Source organism: Poecilia formosa, unplaced genomic scaffold, assembly GCF_000485575.1.
Source record: "Poecilia formosa unplaced genomic scaffold, Poecilia_formosa-5.1.2 Scaffold11, whole genome shotgun sequence".
In the NCBI taxonomy this organism is placed as follows: Eukaryota; Metazoa; Chordata; class Actinopteri; order Cyprinodontiformes; family Poeciliidae; genus Poecilia; species Poecilia formosa.
The window spans coordinates 5001187-5017346 of NW_006799950.1; the positions used below are offsets into that span (position 1 = coordinate 5001187).

The 16160-nt window shown below is 39.9% G+C and overlaps 1 protein-coding gene across 1 annotated transcript; it reads right to left on the reverse strand.

Moving 5' to 3' along the window:
* Positions 1 to 540: 540 nt before the first annotated feature.
* On the reverse strand, positions 541 to 13344 carry LOC103133452 (phosphatidylinositol 5-phosphate 4-kinase type-2 beta). Its single transcript, XM_007545196.2, has 10 exons — positions 12684 to 13344; positions 8477 to 8574; positions 7562 to 7658; positions 7311 to 7463; positions 6974 to 7120; positions 5734 to 5772; positions 5297 to 5410; positions 4892 to 5153; positions 3760 to 3863; positions 541 to 1618 (listed from the first exon to the last, which is right to left on the reverse strand). Exons 1-10 carry the CDS (start codon positions 12825 to 12827, stop codon positions 1538 to 1540), a joined length of 1239 nt encoding a protein of 412 aa, XP_007545258.1. The 5' UTR covers positions 12828 to 13344; the 3' UTR covers positions 541 to 1537.
* Positions 13345 to 16160: the final 2816 nt, after the last annotated feature.

The window sequence follows — 16160 nt, forward strand, 5'->3', positions numbered from 1 at the left end:
TGAGCGGTTTTGTTTCCAGAAGATGAAATGGTACAAAGAGGGCTAAAAAAAATGGCGGCACGACTGAAACCAGACTTTTTTCTCTAGCCTCAGGTTCAAACGTTCACATATATTCCAACAAATATTAGCAACCGCACCGTTTTTATACGGCCACAATAGGTAAATTCAGACTAATATGGCCACCATATCGGTTAGCCCATGTTTATGTCTTTATCGAGCTGCATTGCACGAAGGAATCCTTTTAAACGATTCAGGAGAAAGTTTTAATCACATTCATGTAGTTGCCCCAAACTAAAAAGTGTAACTTTGAATAGACTTATTTGGAGACATGACTCATTCAGTGTTGAGGAAGGATGAACATTACTTTATTTGCAAAGGTTTTTTTTATTTTTTTTATTCAGTTTTCAACTCAATGTGAATTACTCAGCAGGCAAAAAAAAATTCCCTCATCACAAACATTTTTTTGAGTTTTTGTGCAATTTTCCTCCTAAAAATCTGTAAACACACACAGAGGACAACAGAAGAGCAAGGACAACAAAAACAAGATAAAACTCCCTTTAATATGCAATGAGTCATTTTTCAAGTAACCTTTTTTCCTAATGTCTGTTGGTAACAAAACAATACTGTATACAAACACAAAATTGCTACATTAATGTAAACAAGATATAAAAATGATCATTATGGTAATAAAACAAGTATTTGCTGCAGAATTGCCCTTTTTTGTTTCACGTTTGTTTTTCCTCAACAACAACCAACCTCCACCAAACTTACGGGTTAATTTATTTTTTTTTTTTAAATATCCCGAGACATTATGGCAACAAAACATTCAAACTGTTTTTTAATCCTTTTGTTGGTTCAGTCACAACACTCTGATGCGATGTTAAGTGGTTTGATGTTACAACTGGTGCTGGAGTCTCATGTACATGTCAGCCATGCATTTTTTTTTTTTGACACTGCATTTGTTTACTTTATACACTGTGATATATTAATGTGTTAATCTCCAATTTGTCAGCAGTACATGTAAATCGTTTGAGAAGCCTGGTGGCGGCTTTCAGAGAAGTTTGTCATGCAATCTGGCCATTCTGCACCTGTTTGTCCAAAAGAGAAATCTGCGTGAACAGAAACGGAGGAGACTCTATGCTGACGGACAGTAACTGCTGAAGCCGACACTCCCATTCAAGGCATTAGTGAGACAGTTTTCGTGCTGGCGTGTGGAGCAAACAAGGTGTTGCAGAGAGTAGACTTTTAAGGGAAAATATATATATTTAAAAGAAATAAAATAAAAAGGACAAGGAGTTTACTGGGATTTGAATTCACAAAGTGAGGAAGTGGTGGCGTTGTGTAACAGGCTCAAAGGATTTTCCCCTCCACACACCTCCCTGCAAAACCGCTGCAGGTTGTTGGATCATACTGGATGCTTGTTTTGTCTTTTCTTTTTATTTTTTTAAAGAGGGGAGACAGACCTACACACAGAAGAGAAAGTGTGGCTTTTGACTGATCTATGACTGGAGGTGACCGGCTGGACTGGAGGATGAGTCTATGATAAGATGTTGGACATGAACTCGTAGAACCGTTTGGAGTACTGCTCCGGGTTCACCGTCGAGATCTCGGCCCCTGCCTGTGGAAGAGAAACGGGAAAACGCCTTAAAAACTTTTTCACTTTGATGCACTGAATGTTTTCACAGCTTCTGTTTCAGTGCAATGTCACACACCAGAAAGAAAGGCAGAAAAACGTTCAATGTTTTCAAACACTTGTTGGAGAAATTGTGGTACACAAATTAAGACTTCAGTTAAAAGTAGATCCAGAAGTGTTCAAGTAGATGATCTGAAAACCGACGCCGCTTTGGCCAATTCCTGCGGGACCGGATTGGTCAGTTTATAAATATCTGCTAGGATGATTATGAACAGCTAATGCTGAATACATGACACTCAAGTGATCAATTCTTTGTGAACTATGTAGCCTCAATTAGCCGCAAGCTGCTTCCAGTCTGCTGATGAGAATTCAGCACATACCAAGGATTGAACTGGAAGCTCTTTGCCACCATCTAGTGACCAATATGTGAACTACATCTACTTGTGAAAATAAAGCACCCAGCTTTATTTTAAAACCTTTAAACAGCATTCATTGTGCAGAACCTTATAGTGATTACACCATGACACTGGAAAATTTTCTGTGCCTCATGTCACTTATTCTTAATGCATCACATTCAAATTAGGTGGCAGGAAACAGACTCTGGTCTCTTTTGTAGCCAGTCTGGTTTGATGTACACAAAAAAACCACATGACTCTGGCACTTAAGCATAGCTGTTATTTATAAATGCCAGATTATATTGAAAGGAAAGAGTGACTGGCGATATAAAATCAGCCTAACGATCAGATTATGTGCTTCATGCGGTTTCAGATTCATTCCCACTGCCAATGAGATATTTTTGCTGCCATTTATTTCAATAAAAAAAATTTTTTTCCCCCTGATCTCACTCAGCAAAACTCTGGTGCTGCTGTTCAATTAGTCCTATTCATATTTCAATTATAGTTTTCTCTCCAATAAGAATGGACTGTAAATAGTCTCAGATCATGTCATGCCTCTGAATACTCTCAACCAGTTCAAACAGAAACAAAGGAAATAATTTAATTACTACTTCTCCACCCCAACTAAAACATTTTCAGCACCACCCGGGTAATAATCCTTTTAACATTTCTAGAATTACTGAAACCATAAATAATAAAATTAATCAACACAAACGTATTTCAATAGCCCCTGTTCCATCTGGCATAACTGTCTTTAGAACTGCTGGAAAGAAATCCACCGTGCTGTCAGGGCCAACGACAAAAAGGAGAAACAAATTAAAAATATGTTTTCCATACAGCAAATTTGGCCTTTTTTCTAAGTGGGAAACAGGCAGTATGCCTTATTCTGTCATCTGCCTAACGAATCAAATCTGGACCTGCAGAGATTTATCTAGACCTGAAAAAAGAAAAAAAAAACTGTCCATGCTTTTCCTTTGCAAACTCTGAACTTTAAACTGAAAACAGGATAGAAAATCTTGTTAATCAGCCCATGTCTAGTTTCCAAAATTTATGAAAACTACTGTCATTACAACAACTTTAGAAGTATACGGTTATTTAGTTCTCCTACCGCAATAAATGTCCTGTGTCTCTGCACTTGATTTAATTGTACTAAACCATTATAATTTCAATATTAACCAGTAGGTTTATATCCCCTACTGTTGATTTGCCAATAAAAAACAAACAAGTTGTGCTAAGCATAAACTAGCAACCAATTAGCTCCCCAGCTCCTTTGGTTGTTGTAGTTTCACTTTAAATCTGCTTTGCCAGAAATAGCAACAACTGTTAAGCCACTAACTGGACCTGCTGGACTCGACTTTGCGACAAGAGACCATCTAATCAGAGAAAAGCCAAGATGCAAACCGCCTGTCTGCATTTGTGCCAACCTTTTCTTACGGGAATAGTTCTCCAAATGTTGATATTGTTCTGTGCACGCGTATCATTTACAAGTGTACCTTCTGGTTTGTCCACAAATTTAAAGTCAAAGCCTTCCTGCAAGCTGCGCGCACGCCTATGTTTGCCTCCTTAATCAACAGCAGCATAATAAATTCACCTTTAAGCGAGGGCCGACTGATTCAGGTTTCCAATTACACGCTGCTCCTAAAAAACAGCAACTACTGGCATGATGCAGAGCACAACAATTAGCAGAGTGGCAACGCCGCCCCATCCGAACACTCGCATTACAAGACTCACCCCATGTTTCACAGTTTTGGCAGCATGTGCAGCTTTTTTCTTAGCGTCATAGTGCGTGAGGATGTCAATAATGGCCATGAAGTAAACCTCCTTCTTCACAGCACCTGGAACAAGAGCAACAATCACCTTTTTTTTGCTTCACTTGCGACCGATTAAAAATACCGATATTAAACATCGAGAGACAACCGCGGCCGATAAGGATGATAAATTTGGGTTTATTCCCCAGTGCCTTTGCAGAGGTATTCACTCCTCTAACTTATTTTCACTCTTTGGCACATTGCAACAATAAACTTTAATGTGTCATATTAGGATTTTATGATCATTTAAAATGCCTCGTCACACATTTTCACTAGTCTGGACTTTGCCTACGAATACATTGGCGTTCACCAGAACAGACTGGACAGGTTTGGTTCCATTCCACTGAAGGGATTATGAGTTACCAGTGATGTGCAGCGTCACACAAACAGCTTGTGCATTTTCTCACATAGGCCTAAAGTTCAAATTTGTTCTGGATTTATTCCGCATAAATTACAAGCAGAGCTTCTTGTAGCCTGCTTTCCCTCATGGTGTGAATCAACTCAACGGATTCTCCCACCTGAGCCGTGGATCTCTGCTGCTCCTCTAGAGTTACTATAGCCTGACTTTTTTTTCCAAATGATGGATTGAACAGAGCTGTCTGTGTGAGGACATGGTTTTATGAGGTTCCTCTCTGACATGTTAGCTGGGTTTGTTGGTTTATACGATACCGTTTGTTCACTAAAAAAAAAAAAAAAACCTTCAGAGGCCTTCACAGAGCAGCTGTGTCCGTACCGAATGCAGGTGCAGCTCGTTCACTCATTCGGAGGAGTCGTTGGTCGCACTGGATTTTTATTTTGGGGCATCGGTGTAAAAGACGGCCAAACACTTCTCAACTACACTCCACGTTCTGTCAGATTCATCCCATAAAATCCCAATAACCCACATTAGAGTTTGTGACTGTAACATGCCAATATTTTTAAATAATTCAACCAGTTTGAATACGCCTGATAAGCATTTTACCCATCTTGGACTTCTGATCAAATCTGTCAATACTTCTGCCTGATCTGATTGAACTAATGAACTGCTTTGAACTTTTAAAAACCCGGACGCTCACTGTCGTGGCTCTTGATTGCGTAAACATCCACAGAGGGGTCGAACTCCCCAGGGCCAAAGAATCCTCCGCAGTTGAGGGGGTTTCCAGGACTGTCCGGAGGCGTGCCGAAAGAACCGGTCAGCACGCCTCGACCCATTTCGTCGTTCTCAAACTCCTCGTCGTCCCCGCCGCCCTCCACGTCCATCTCCTCCTGCTCCGCCCGCTCCACGTCATGGATGCCTACCAGTAGGCTGTAGTCCATGATCTTCAGGGTGGCCAAGAACTGAAACGCACACGAGGGGGGAAACCTTCATTACTCAGGGCTCCTGCTGGACCATTTGAACGGCAGAAGGTTTATTTTAGATTCGTTTGTCGAAGCGGAGCTGTGGTTTAAAATGTCAGGAGAACAAACCAAAGTTTCTCTACCTCCACATCCCGTTTTAGCTTCTCCAAAAAGTACTTCTTGTTATCATCTCCTATCTGTAACTTGTGCCCTTCATTCAGGAAGTCATTGTCTTTAAAAGTAGGAAGCTCTTTGGCCTGAAGAGAGAGAGAGACATTATATCAGTTTTCCCACCAGCCGCTTTAGTTTTTACTGGGCAACTGAACAGACTTCTGTGCTTTCATCTATTGTTGCATTTTTTTGAAACACGAAGCCTTCAAAACAAGACTCGGAACAGTTTGATGTTAATATTTTAAATGAGGCCATTGCACAAGGTGCTACCAGGGAGGATCTGCTTTCGTTCTGCCTAGAACTACTTAATTTAGCTGTCATTTGACAAGTTTGCAGCTGGGGTCAGCGGAGGGGGGTTATTTTTGTCTCCTCATGCCTGCAGCCATCAGCACACAGGATTAAGGCTTACCTTCTCCTTGTCACTGGCTTCCCTTGCAACTGTAGAACCCTAAGATCAGGAGAAATAAAAAAAAAACCCAAATAAATAAGAGTTAAAACTCACACAAAATAAATCACAATAATTGTTGTTGTTTTTTTAACACAGCGATGCATACACAGGAACAAGAAGTGCAGCTTTCGGGTTGATAAAAAGGATGTGAGATTGGTGTGACGAAAACCAAGTCGTCCTTTATACTGAAGCTCAGCACAAACTGAGATTTAACAGTGAGCTGGACTTCTGCTTCACTCCAAATACTTTTAGAACTTCACTATCCTTCCACCAAACTTTGCTGCCAACATGAAATAACCTCAGGAATGATTTCAAAATAACTACATGAGGAAAAAACTAAATTCAAACACGAAGCCGGCACTTTTAACTTATGGCTCATCAGTGCAAAGCCAAACCAAATACAACTGTTGGATAAACTTTCATTGCTTTTTCCTTTAAGTCGTAGTTTTGCTTCCGTTTCGTCAAGAGGTAAAAATGCTGTAAAGCTCATCTGCATCGTTCTGCACTCCAGGATTCACCACTGCCGCATGTCTGCACGTGCTGCACGTGCTCTTTTCAGACTCAAACCTCGATTTATGTTCTGCTTATTGACAGACGGACAAATAAGTTGATAAATCACAGAAAAACATATGAATGGAAGCCTAAACGGATGAAATGACAGGCAGATGGATGAACGGAAAACTGGGTCGGTGGAAGGATGTATGGACGAGCGGACTGGAGTGAATGGATCGAATGTTGGATGGAAAGACGGACAGTCTGGTAATTGCATTAACAGGCTGATGGATGCACGAATGGACGGACAAACAAATGGAGAGAGGAACGGAGACAAAAGTTTGACCGCTGGAGAAAAACACCAGCCCCTCCGCAAGCATAAGACGGTTTAGCAGATGGATGGATGGATAATGTAAATCCATGAAATCAAAAGTTGCAAAAATCTTATACAATCTCAAGTCAGTGTTCTGCAAAAAGCATTGTGTAGCAGCACTTAATTTAATCGCCAAGTCCTCAAATCAGGAGATCATCAAATCTCACAAAGTCAGTTTTAAAAATGTTTAAATTAATTTAGTCATCTAGCAATTCTAGCTACACATTTTTGTTTTTGGATCCAAAATATTCATCAGTGACCCGGGAGCACATTTGTCCCCCGCCCAAATACCAAAGGCGAATACAAGTACGAGTAGAATCCTGATCAGTTTCCTACCTTTAGGTCGTACTTGCGGTGCACGGTGAGACGATGGCTGAAAACGTTCCGGGTCACCACCATGTACGTCTCCACGCCGTCCACCGTTAGCCTGTACATGCCCAGGAACTGAGGGAGCAGCGTGTTGCCATGACACTCCACTATGAACTGGAAGCAACGAGAGGAGACGAGCGCAGGGTGAGTGGGAGTGATGGATGACATATTCAGCTTACACCGCCGATTAAAACTCAGCGCAGAGCTGCTCTACTGTCATCTTACATTACGCATCAGTAGTTAAAGTGAGCTCAGGCGAAAGAGATATAAATGTTTCTCCACATGCAGTTCCGAGTGAGTCTACCTGATGATATTTCTTTAGGATGTTGTGCATCTCAGCGATGTCCTCGCTGGAAACGGTTTTGATTACAAAGCGATGGTCGTAGCTGGTCAGGAAGCGGTTGCCGAAGCGGCCCTGGGAGTCGCTGTTGAGCGGGGCACTCCTGGTCAGAGAGTTCTGCCAGAAGATGAAAAAGTATTACTTTTCAACAACTAATGGGAATTTTAGTTTGCTTTGCTGGTGTTTGGTGAATCATTTAGCAGAAGGTGTGTAACCTGGTAGTCCTGGTCGTCGATGGCGAAGCGCTCCCTCAGGTTTCGGAACACCATGGGACAGTACTCTTTAAACTTAAAGCGACTCGGTAGATTTTCTCTGACAGGGAGGAGAGAGATAAACGGTAAATGTAGCAAAGCTCTGAGCTCCTGTTTAACAAGGGGAAAAAAAACAGACAAAATCATGCTTGAATGTAGATTGCCAAGTTTATTTCTGCTAGTTTTATCTTGCGAATGTGGCAAAAGCAATACAGCAGTGATACTAGCTGCAAGTTTGAATAAAATCATTGGTCCATTTTGACGTTTCACTGAGCTCCTTGTGTGAAACTTGGAAAAAATAAATAAAACAGGAAACTAGAAGATGTACATTTCTGGTAAAGATTTCTAAGTTTGTATTTTTAATCACAAGTTGTCTTTTTTAATGGATAATTCTTTGCACCATAGAGCCATAAAAAAGGTTTTAGTAATATGGTGACCTACATTTAAACCTGAAGCCTCTAATAAACAGATCATTGACAAAAACTAAACACCAGCTGAGTCAAACAGCGATTTACACACTGTGAAGATAAAGGTCACAGACATAAGCTCCATAAATTGCCTTTTTATATACAGACCATTAGTGACTGCATTTCTGTGTAAAAGTTCCCTTTTCTAACCAACAGCCTCAGTGTTAAAGAAGTAAGGATGTCCTGATCCAATCCTAGGATCTACTGAACCTGAGTTTTCTCCTTAAAATTAAAGTATTTTTACCCTTAACATTTACATCCACAATGACGGAGAGAATGTATTGGCTGCTGCAGGTTCCCAGCTACATTTATTTAATGTCCTTTAGCGAGTTACAGTATTTTAATCTAATGGCTTTTTTTCCATCCTAACAATTTTGAAATCCAAAGACAGCACATGAACTGATATACGTACTTGTTAAATAGGTGGTTGTCCACTTTGATCTTACTGTAGGCTTTAAAGTCATCTGGCATCAGCATCACAGGTACAGGCACATTACTTAACTCATTAATCTAGAGGAGAAAAAAGGAGAAGAAAGGAGGTCAGGAAATTGCGTCAACAAGAGCGAAAGCAGCACATCTTTACACAAACATTCCCCACAGTTATCAATCCCATGAGGCAAAGTGACTCACGACTTATTGTGAACTTATTCCTATTATAAGTCTTTTAAATAAGATACCAGAGAAACTGCCAGAGTTAGTTTTTCTGGCTGTATGGAACACAACACTGAAGTAAGGCCCATCCCCCACTTGTTGCTGCTGCATACTGCTAAACTGAGCGGCTAAACTGAACGGCCACACCGTTCTAAAACACATCTGTCCGACGCGCGCTTAAACCCGACCCCAGGTCACTTCTTTATCAGCAGCGATTGTTTTATTTTCCCCCCGCACCCCCCGTTTCAAACATCACACAAACTGACCAGGTTGCAAACAATGAATGCGTGCCTGGCATAACCATCTACAGCACGATATAATAACACGGTCAACAGAAAATATGACCACACCGAGCACACCCAACTTGTTCATCCGCACAAAGCAGGAGCGCAAGTAAGGACGCAATTCATACCTTGTTGTGACAGTCACACCCACACCAACACACCCACCACCAAGTGCTAAAGCTGCGTGCTCACCTGCCGCATCATCAATCTGCTCATTCACTCGTACGCTGGTAGACTATTTGATTATTAGCTGAATTTTCCCACGATTGCAAGGAATTCAGTTTGAGTTTTTCACCATCAAAACTTTCAACACAACCGAGAGGAGCGCGCCATCCATCGCTCTTATTGGGATGACAATGTTCTAAAACCAAAGAAGTTACAAGCAGCATACATGCTGACAGCCTGACCAAGCAGCTGAAATCAGATCATAGCAAAAGAACAAAATGCTACAAGTGAATATGCATTAGAAAACTGAATTTAGTGTGGTTTTTATTTTAGATTTTCTCTCAAGTCCATTTTACAATTTTTATCAATGCAACAATCAAGTCATTTTGGAAATAATGGGAATAATTGCTATTTTAAGTACCACTGTCGCATGCTTCATATGGATCCATGCATAACAGTGACGGAATTAGCATCATCACTTCCATGTGACTTGATCTTTAGGAGTTTGCGGCAGCATCGACTCGCTCTCAGGCCAGAGAAACCACAGTTTATAAAGTGCTGCTGTTCAACCACGAAACACAGATCTTATCTGGAGAAACACATCCAGAACAAAAGCTCACCCAGACAATGAGATTCCTGTAACTGACATAAAAATAAAATAAATAAATAAAAAACAACATGCTGGCAAACACAAAAGGAGACTGGCTAAATGCCACTGTAGCCGTTTGGCAAATTCTTTTATTGCAGCAAGTAAATAAACCACACTGAAGCACTAACTTTTAAAGTTTCTTTCTCCATCCCTGCTAGGCAACAATTAAGCGTCCATGAAACTTCTGACTGGAAGGGGACAGCTTTGATGTGAGGGCTGCTTGATGTTTCGACTCGGCCCAACACCCACACCTCAAATCATCAGGCCTGTGTGCAGCACCCACACATCCAAAGTTCACCCGCTGAATACTAAAGATGCTGCAGTGATAAACATCCCATTAATGGCCTCCCAAGTCCCCAAGCAGAATGATTTTCTCCACCCGCCCCCCCCCAGCATACCACTAAATTTGGAAGGCTGCAGGTATTTTTCAGTTCTGGCAAAATCAACTCTGAAATGACAGAGTTATCGACACTGAAGTGCAGCAAACTAATGCTGAGAATTACAATTAGCAGATTGGGAATTTGACAAAAAATTAAAAATTAAATATCTGGATATAGCGAATTTATGTGAGTAGACATTAATAGTGGGATGGAGTTTAAAAAAAATACAATATAGGAACCTAGATATTAATAACATTTTAGGTGAAGAAAGTCAAACTTTATCACAACAAAACAAAAAAACTGCTTTAAATGACTGGACACTCAGGATTCTCCTCCAAATTATCCCACCAATCACAGTATAGATGGATCATTTTAACCATTTTCTGTTCCAACTAAAACCTAGAGAGTTTTACAGGAGTGACTACAGTGTTCGTTCCATACACAAAAACAGGAAGAAAAAAAAAAAAGGGGTGAAAAAAAAAAAAAAAAACGGAAGCATAACTGCCTCCAAAGGAAGTAAGAAAAGATTTCGGTAAAATCTGTGTAAAATGCACCAATCAAAAGGAGCCTACTTCAAATACAAAAGAAAACATGTTTTTTAAACTCTTATCTTTTTATTCAAGAGATGCAATCTGACCGGCCAACGTAGCATCGTGTTCCTACGGGTCTCATGAGCACTGAAATAAAACACTTATTTTCATTCAAATTCAAAAAGTACAGAGCTGCTCCAACGTGCTGCCACCGTCAGCGGCGCCATTCTAGAACCGTAAGGAAAAGAAACAACCATATAATGGGCTCATTTTTAGAACAAGTATTAGAGTTGACTCATATGTGGTGACCAAATCTTGATGTATAGTTCAGATATAGAAAAAGGAAGATAAGTGCATTTTACATTACAAACTATTTATTTATGAACAAATTTAACTTTAAAAAAAAAACACACTGGTTAGCATGGCCACAACTTTTGACTTAATCAAAAAAAATTGAGTAAGCATTCTACCAAATTTATTAATAATTCAAGTAAAAATGTTTAGTATATAGGATGTTATTCCATTTTGCCCCTCCACTTCTGAGTGACAGCGGGAGAGTAACAACTGTTTCAGCTGGAGGTTTCTTCCTATTAAAATCGTCGCCACATTACTTGGCCAGGATGACTGATTGAGTAAAAACTGCTGCAAAGTCAGTGACAGTCCACTGGGCTGTGCTTTGCTTAGATAAATACAGTTTTATCAATATATAAATACAGTTTTATCAATATATAACGGAATTTGAATTTACATGAATTGTCTTGTAATCGGAATGTATACATTTGAATCAAACTCTGCCTCAGTTATTGCGTTGTATTGCTTTGAACTGCCTATTTCTGGATATGATTTGAACCCTGTTTATCTTTGAAATTGCATCGAGGTGGATCTTTTTTTTTTTTTTTTGTAAAATGACACAAAATTGAAACCAACTGAATTGAGATCAATGTTGCCAAGTTAATAATGTCTTGTTGAGCCAGCTGAACATGGGCCTCCTCGCTTCTGCCAAGTCGCCTCAGTAATCCATTGGTGCCTGAACGGCAACGTTTCCCAAGCATCTATCAAAACTGTGGACGAGTGCAACAGTTTAGGCAAATCCAAAACTGCTTGTGCAACCTACTCCATCCATCTACCCATCACTGCACGGCCCAGCCTATCCTCCACAGAGCTGTCTTTTTATTTATATATAACCACAAGCAGCCTCAGCCAAAAGAGAATGCGATAGATAGATTTTCTGCTCTAATTATAGTGAGATGATGCAATGGAATAAAGTGCAGCAAAGAGACGAAGGAGCTGAACTCCATCAGCAGTTAAAAGTACGAGCCCGGAACAGGTTTGTTTTGAAAATCTGTGTAACCTGCTGCCTGTCCCGGCCCCTCCCACCTCACCATGCCTGCACCACAGCAACAGCACATCACGACTCGCCAACAACAACAACAACAACAACAAAAACACTTTGCAAACCATAATAATCTGTGATGGCAGAATAATCCTCACTGAGAAAAAAATAATAATCTCTGGTGGGGGCATGCAGATTTTCTGAGCTCAGATAACAGGATACTATCCTCGAGTTGGATTATCTTGCATAGATTGCAGTTAAACTCTTATGAAGTTTATGCATTTCAAATGAAAACAAAATCATGCTTTCTGTTATATTTTTCTGGTGGGTCAAATATCAGCTCTAAAGTGGCAAAAGTTGCCCCGAAAATATTCTCAGAAGGAAATAAAAATATGAAATATAGCAAAATGCTAATTGAAAATCAGTACTTCAAAAAAAAATAAAAAATAATAATAAAATAAACTTTTCGTTTGATTATAGTATTAAAGCAGAATGTAAGTGACAATCTTAATATTTTTGCGATGGCTTTGAAGCATGAGAGCTTGTTTGACAGATGAAGAGCGGCTAGCTAGGAAGGTGCAGCTAAATGAAAACACGCCGACAGAGAGGTAGTGGTGATGAGCTTACCGTGTGATTGACTCCCCACATCAACACGCTCAGGATGGGCTCGCTTGCTCGGAACAGCTTCACTTTCTGTCCTATAAAATGCTTCTTTTTCGTCTTGGTTTTGCTGGCGCTGACGGCCGCCGCGCTGGTGCAGTTGGATGACATGATGATGCCGTCTCCGGCTGGCTGTTCGCTTCACGCAACAAAAACAACCAAAAAAAAAGAAAGAAAAGAAACCCGCAAAGTTAACGACGTGTAAACTGAAATCTATAAGTGCATCGTGGTGGCCGTCTCACTCTCGTTGAGTCTGCGTTATTAATGTAGCAGGACAGCGTGTATGTGTGTTGTTTGGGAGGCAGTCAGCGGCGGAGCATTTTGCGCCGTCACCACCCTTCCTCCTCCCGAGCAGGCCGCGGCGGAGTCCAGCGAGGAGCAAGCTAACCGGCCATCGGGCTACAAGCGCCGCCGCCCTCGTTTAAAAAAAAACAACCAGCAGCAATGAAATGTCGCTGTCCAGCTCTTCGTCGCCCTCCCTGTAAGTCTGGTAACCTGAAACTGAGACTGTGCTGTGTTATTTGAAGGTAAATAATCCCTTCATGATGAGCTGGAGACGGTTTATCAACCGCCCGCCGCCAGACAAGCGATGCGTTTGGGGTGTCCTCAAGATGGCGTCTGCTCCGCGCCCCCTCCTGGCGTAGTGGTGGAACTGCAGGGGTTCCCATTTTAACCTGAAAGAGATTTCACGTTTATTCTGGATTAGGTCATTCAAAAAAAAGAAAAGAAAAGAAAAAAAAGAAGGAATTTAGATCTCAACAACTAGCATTTTATTGTTACTGGTATTTCGACACCAGTAAACATTTTTTAAATTTAATATAAAAAGAAAAAAAAAATCTAACCTTTAATTCGAGTACATCTAATCAGCAGGGACAAAATAACTGTTTCATGTCTCATGTTTTTTTCAGTGTTTCTGTATTGTCGCAGCAGCTAAATTGTAAATTTGTTTGCTTTGTGTCTGGACAAAATCATCAAACATGGGAATGTTTGCTGGAGTACCCCCAGCAAATTTTGTGATAATGTAAGATAAACATACTTATTTATTGGATGGATGAATGGATGGACAGACGGACAGACAGTGCTAACATAAATAAACAAGATGTGTTGGGTAATAGTGTTTGGTGGTTGACTGTTATCTGTCAGGTTAAAGAGAACATGGCACAAATTGGAAAAGGATTGATTCTCTTGATGATAAGGAAAATGTATCAAACCACAAGAACAAGTGTATTTATTTATTACTTGAAGCGGCACATTAAAAAAAAATGAAACAACCTTCACAGACAATGCGCGATTAAGTGTGGTCGTTTCACTGACAAATCGATCAAAAATGGAGTGAAGACTGTCGGATCAGCCTTTCTGCCTGCAGTATGCGGTCTCGGCACTGGGGGACCATTGCGCTAAAATCCAGATCCATAGAGGTTCCTGGGCTGGCCCCGATCCAGCCTTCTTTTGTAATCTGGGTTATTAGTAGTAACATTTAGACTATTAGGACTCTCATAGAGATGTAATTAAAAAAAAAAAAAAACATCTGAAAAAGTAATGTAAACGCTAATTGTGAATAAGAAGGATGTCACTCTGAGAATCTCAAGAATTTATTTATGGAAATCTGTTTTAAAAGCCTGCCTTGCTACTAAATGTTACAACAGCTTGCCATATAGATTGGGATATAGGCTACTTACGAATTTATAGCGAATGTTTTTAATTTAACTTGTAAGAATGTCATTTTAACAACGTGGATTGCTATTGCTGCCCTCAAAAATAGATGTGTTTTTTTGTTTGTTTTTTCGAACATGTTCTTCATTACCATTAATTAAAGTTAACTGGGTTTCTCTATAACAGATGTAGTAACAGTGTATCACCAGTAAGAAGCGCATGAAGCCTGAAGTCACTAGTTACATTCCACCTTTTCACATAAACTGACAGATATTGGAAACAGAGTAAACAGAGGGAAACAGACACAGTAAGGAATGTATTGTAGAATGAAATAAAAACCCAAATTAGAGAGAAATTAGTTTCTTAAAAATCTTCTTAAGATTAAATTAAAACTAAGGGAATCACTTCAAAAAGATAGCTTGGGGATATTTTCACATTTTTGAAAGAAGAAGATGGAGGAGTAGTAATAGTTGTAATAGTAGTAGTTAGAGGTGGGTGGACTGATATAAAATATCAATAATATCACGTCTGTATCAATATTGGACAAGCTATAAAGCAAGATCGATTCTTTAGCTTCAGATTCCCTCTTGAAATTTTCTTTTTGTATTCTCATGTCTACCACAAAGCAGATTTTGTTTGGATTTGCTCTCAGTTTGTGTATTTATTGTTTGTTTATTCAGTATGTTTATTTTTGGAAAAATGTGCACAAATCATATTAATATGCTATTAAAATATTTCGTAGATACTTGAACTTTGTCCAAATTCTGCCCAAAGTTTAAACATCTACTTAAGGTTTGAACAAAAATAATACAAATGAAAAGCTACAAAAAAAGGTCAGAAGATTGATAACACATCAAACCTAACTAAAAATTAGATCGATATCAGCAATTTGGTCGATATGGGCCCTGTATATCGGATTGATACTAAAAAAATGCAGCATCGCACGCCTCTGGTAGAATAAAGAAGATGTGAAACTGTTCCCGTCCAATCATTTGTGTCTAGTTTGTCAGGTGGAAAAACATGATGTGAGTATTTAAAGTTGCTGAAGTTTACTAAGAAAATAACATTTGCTATCACCCTGAAGATTCTCTGCCCATCCTGAAACTTGACTGTGGCAGCATCATGATATGGGGATGCTGTTCTTCAGCGAGGACAGGTTCAGATAGAGATAATGTTAAACACAGGGTGATCTTGGAGGAAAATCTGCCAAGGCTGCATAGACGGGGGTGAAGTCACATTATTGCAGGACAAAGGCCCGAAACATAAAACCAGAGCTACAATAGAATGGTTTTAGATCAAAGCATAGAGTAGAGCAAAGTTACCATAACAGATATCGAGGCCCCAAATGAGGAGGCATAAACAGATCATGACATTGATGCAAAGAGGCAAAGGAGGGGAAAAAATCCCTGATTTCCTAATCAGTGACACTCAGAAAGCAACTTTGTTACAGCAACAAATATCACAAAACATTGCAGTTTAAAGTACAGTGTGAAACTATTTCATTATTGACACTGAAATTGGAATCAGGTATTTTAAAAGAATGGAGGCATAGATTGAAATTTTCCCCCGTATAGCCCTGGATTTAGGTTTTTTTTTTTTTATTTACAGTGGAACTGATAAATCTCATTGTAGATGAGTAAAGCGCTGTTTGTGATTGAGTAAACACAGTGTTATTTGGACTATTCTGTCGGAGGTCCCAAGTACTCTGCAGACTTCCAGCTTCAGTACCACAACGTGACCGAGTTTGTCATGAAGCTCTGGACGATGCAGGTGAATTTGGTTTGGATGTTT